Source organism: Pinus tabuliformis, chromosome 1_2, assembly GCF_031772625.1.
Source record: "Pinus tabuliformis cultivar Carrire ecotype Pingquan chromosome 1_2, CPIR1, whole genome shotgun sequence".
Lineage (NCBI taxonomy): Eukaryota > Viridiplantae > Streptophyta > Pinopsida > Pinales > Pinaceae > Pinus > Pinus tabuliformis.
In genome coordinates, this window is record NC_142298.1 from 1090623456 (window position 1) to 1090627897 (window position 4442).

The 4442-nt window shown below is 31.8% G+C and overlaps 1 protein-coding gene across 2 annotated transcripts; it reads left to right on the top strand.

Annotated features, from left to right (window-relative positions):
- Positions 1-2314: 2314 nt before the first annotated feature.
- On the top strand, positions 2315-4139 carry LOC149209980 (GEM-like protein 6). 2 transcript variants are annotated; one of them, XM_089394337.1, is made up of 4 exons: positions 2315-2937; positions 3088-3168; positions 3314-3588; positions 3751-4139. In XM_089394337.1, the coding sequence occupies exons 1-4, from the start codon at positions 2463-2465 to the stop codon at positions 3922-3924; spliced, it is 1005 nt and encodes a 334-aa protein (XP_089250463.1). In that variant the 5' UTR covers positions 2315-2462; the 3' UTR covers positions 3925-4139. The 2 variants fall into 2 exon arrangements, with proteins under 2 accessions (XP_089250463.1, XP_089250464.1); XM_089394338.1 differs by having other exon boundaries at positions 3705-3893.
- The last annotated feature ends 303 nt before the right edge of the window (positions 4140-4442 follow it).

Below are 4442 nucleotides of genomic sequence, written 5' to 3' on the forward strand. Positions count from 1 at the left end.
TATTGATGAGAATAATCAATAATTATATATATTATATATTGGTCATTTTTAAATAATTTTTACTATTATTAATTTTTTTCTAATCTTAGCTTATTATATTTATTATTATATTTATAGACATTTTTATATTGGAAATGAGATGGCAGTATAGTTTTTTTTTTATAGTGGTGTTGATTATAATCTTAATATTTAAGATGTTGAGAATATTTTGGTCGTATCATTTAATGAAAGCTTGTCAAAATATTATAATCATAAAACAATGTAATTAATGAAAATTTAATTAATTTAATAAATAACATAAATAATTTTTAATACCAATGCCACATATAACATTCTTGAGGGTAGATGTCCTCATTAACATTCTTGAGGGTAAGTGTCCTCATTAGGTATGGAGTAAATAGCTATGTAAAGTAACCCATCAAACATTCCATCTATAGAGCGAGGAGCAATATCTTCCTCTCTCCCCATTATCCAGTCAACTTAGCAATGAATTTGTGCATAGTTGCTAGTGATATCACTCAACAAAGCAATGAATTTTAGCATAGTTGATAGTAATGAGTTATAGAGTTCAGGTTTTTGTGATCTATATCAAGATTGTGAAAGATTTTTCAGCGAAAATCACATGGAGTATCATGTAGTAATGAGTTGGTGCAGGAGGAAAATGAAGTTTGTCAAGAAAGTAAGAATTTGAAATAGATTGTTAGTAGCAATTTGGACCTAAAAATCCTAGATTTAAATAGTTTATTAATTGTTATTATTATTTTATTGAATTGTATGTAGATGTCAATATATATATATATATATATATATATATATATATATATATATAATAAGTTAAAATAATAATAACGATTGATAAACTATTTAAGTCTAGGCCTTTTAGATCCAAATTGCTAATAACATTCTATTTCAGATTCTTATTTTCTTTACAAACTTCATCTTCCTCCTAGACTAACTCATTACTAACAACTATGCTAAAATTCCTGGACTAACTCATTACTAGCAACTATGCTAAAATTCATTGCTTGTTATATATATATATATATAACTTTTAATTTTAAAAATGTATTTAATTTTGTAAATTTGGGTTTCTTTAATATACTATTTTTTTTAAATATATCATTATTAATATATTTGATGGATTATTATATAAAATCACTATTAATGCAATTATATTATTAAAACTAATTTATATATACCGATTAATGTGTTAAATTAAATTTTATATCATGCATTTTTAATAATAAAATTGTATTAATATGTTATATCGCACACACTTTTAATGTTAAATAATAAAAATGTGATTATATTAACCTATAAAGTGTAAATTGATGTGTTAAATTAAAAATGTGATTATATTTAATTTATAAAGTTTAGATTACGATGTTAAATAATAAAAATTTAGATTGATGAGTTAGCGTGGGGTTTTAATCAATTCAATTATAAGTTACAATCTCAAAATATTATACAAAAAGTGTAGACTCATATGTTAAATAATAAAAATGTGGTTATATATGATAAAAATTTAATCCCATTAATCCATAAGGATCTCCAAATCTTTTGGAAAAAGTGGAGGATAAAAACCTTTTGTAAATTATAAAAAGAGTCGTTAAATGCGGTAGAATTTTTTGGACTGTTAAAAGTGGTCAAAATCTGAGTAAAAAAATTTCAAAAAATCTTGTAGAGAGAGTGTTTGAATCGTATTTTTGATGGTGGAAATGGATTCAGCACCATCAAAAACGCGTAAAACACTTAAAATTTTGAAGTTCAAAAACTATAAATTGGATTTACAAAAATTCCTTCCAAATTTTCTCTAAATATAACCTGAATTTCGATAACTTTCCGAGCTAACTCTTTCACCTGGTTACACTACGCCATAAAAACTAATTGAGAAGATAAAAAAGATAAAGAAGCTAAACTCAACTTACGAAAAGAAAAAGATTAATTATATTCCCCTTCCACGGATTCAATTTCTTTTGGCGAAGTTGAGGCCATCTATTTCATGTTATTTCCTTCTCCAATGCCAATTCCACACGCTACAATGCCAGGTCGAGCGAGGTAAAACCTTTCGGCTTTATCACCCCGACATTCCAAGCATACGTCTCATCACATCTTCACCTTCCACGTCGGATCCTTCGGCATGATTCCACCAATCCTGTGACAGTAGTGGCCACGTCAACCAAACCCTCAAACACATTATCTAATACCGAATGGTTTTTTGCCACGTCGCCTAAGCCGAAAGGTAAAGTGCCTGGCTGGACTCAGCATATTATGCACTGGCATTTGTGACTTTCTTCAATCCTTTTCATCTCATGGACGCGTATGCGGGTTCACAAAATTGCGAGATTTTCTGATAATTTCAGCCAGAAATCTAGCTATCATCCGTAGAAGGGCGCCTGTTCTGGTTTACTTGGTTCTCCTAGATTTCAGAGAGTTATACCGTATTACAATATTTTATATATATGTGTGCAGTAATGGGATTGCATCAGGAAGCTCAGCAGACGTCTGAGCATTATTGCAGTTTCAACACTGACTATGATGCTATTTCAGAGGTTAGATTGGAGAAAGATGACAAAAAAGATAATATTTCTGATATGGGTGGTCATGTAATAGGAATTCCAACGGACAACAATGTCTTGGGTTCGACATATATCATGGGAGATCCAGGAAAAAGGTCCAGCCATTCTCAGAGCATGGAAGAATCATCTAGAAGTTGGGGAGTCCCTGATCTTGCTGTAAATGTTGAGAGAGAAAATATGATAGATACCCATATCAGGACATTTGTGGGGAGTTATCATCCATCAATGGAGGCAAGCCCTTATGTTTTGGAAGGTGATCACACCCCTCCTTCAACTCCCTCTGGAAGGTGTAAATCCCCATTTGTTCCTTCCTTTAAAGATGTCACCAAAATCCTCACATTCCCATCCTGTCTCTGCGGTAAATATACATGTTATTTGTATGTACTAACATTTTTCCCAGCAATTATTATTTTTTATGCAGCTTTGAAGTTATAGACTTTTAGCTCTGCTTCTATGGATGGTTCTGAGATGATAATCTGCATTGGGTTGTTGTTTGCGTTGTGTACAGGTAAGGCAGATTCATTCATAGAGAGCTTGAATAGATGTAGAAGAAATGCTGATGGGTTAGTTGAGCATTTTTGGGCTCACAGTAAGTCTCTAAACTCTTTTGTCTGCATAATCATTCAATACAAGTAAAACTGAAATTTCCTTATATGCAAAGTGGATGAAGAATTTTCCATATAAATTGCTCTTGGAATTCTTATAGTTTTCATCATTGTGTATATTTTGTTCAGTGAAACTTGGGGAAAGCATGTCTGAGACAGTAAGGGGAAAGCTGAGCTTGGGCACCAAAATAATAGCAGAAGGTGGAGTTGAGAAAATGTTCAAGTCAAGCTTTAGTGTTGGTCCTACAGAGAAGCTCTTGAAAGCTTCAGCGTGTTACTTGTCAACCAGCAGTTTCCCAGTGGCAGGGCTGCTCTTCATATCAACAGAAAAGGTAACATTCTGCAGTGATCGTCCACTCTCCTTCGCATCTTCTCAAGGAGAGCATGCCTCCAGCTATTACAAGGTAACAGATATTATCACATTAATGTTAGAGTGAAGATGATTGTTTTTCTAATAATTTCGTTTATTGATTTAGGGTTTTGCATTATTGTTTTTCTAATTATTTTTCTTATGATTTAGGGCTTGGTAGTGTTAGTCTGAGCTGGTACTGGGTTTGATATCGTAGGTAGTCATACCTCTTGGAAGAGTGAGATCAGTGAATTTATGCGAGAACGTAAAGAAGGCCACCGAAAAGTATATTCAAATACAGACGGTGGATGATCACGAGTTTTGGTTCATGGCTTTTGTCAATTATCAAAAGGCTTTCAAGTATCTTCAACGAGCAGTGACATCTCATTAGTTCTCCGACTAATCTTGACAGTCTCTTCAAACGTGCAGCCTGATCTGGAGCAGCCATGACAGCGGTTTGTATCTAGTGTATCGAAACTATACAATAAGGAAATAACTAGAAAAATATAACAGTATCCCTTTTTAAGGAATTAATGGTTGCAATTCGTTTACAGGCTAGGTAAGGGTGATTGTGGAATCCAAAAAAATTAGGAGGGCTGAACTTGTTATGCTTTGGGGTGATTGTAATGCAAGGTATTGTCATATTGTAAATAGTAAGTACCTTGTAATCATTATTTTACATTTTTACTGAGTTAATGGTTGGCTCATTATTTTAGGATAAAAATAAAGTGATATTTAATGAAGAATATGAAAAGTTACTAAACTAATTATTGACTTAATATATGATACTTAACCAGTCGTTGACATATTACATGGTGCTTAGTATTTAATATTTAAAATAACTTCTATACAATAATACCCTACTAAAAAAATTATCTTACTTATCATTAGATACTAACTGCTAATATG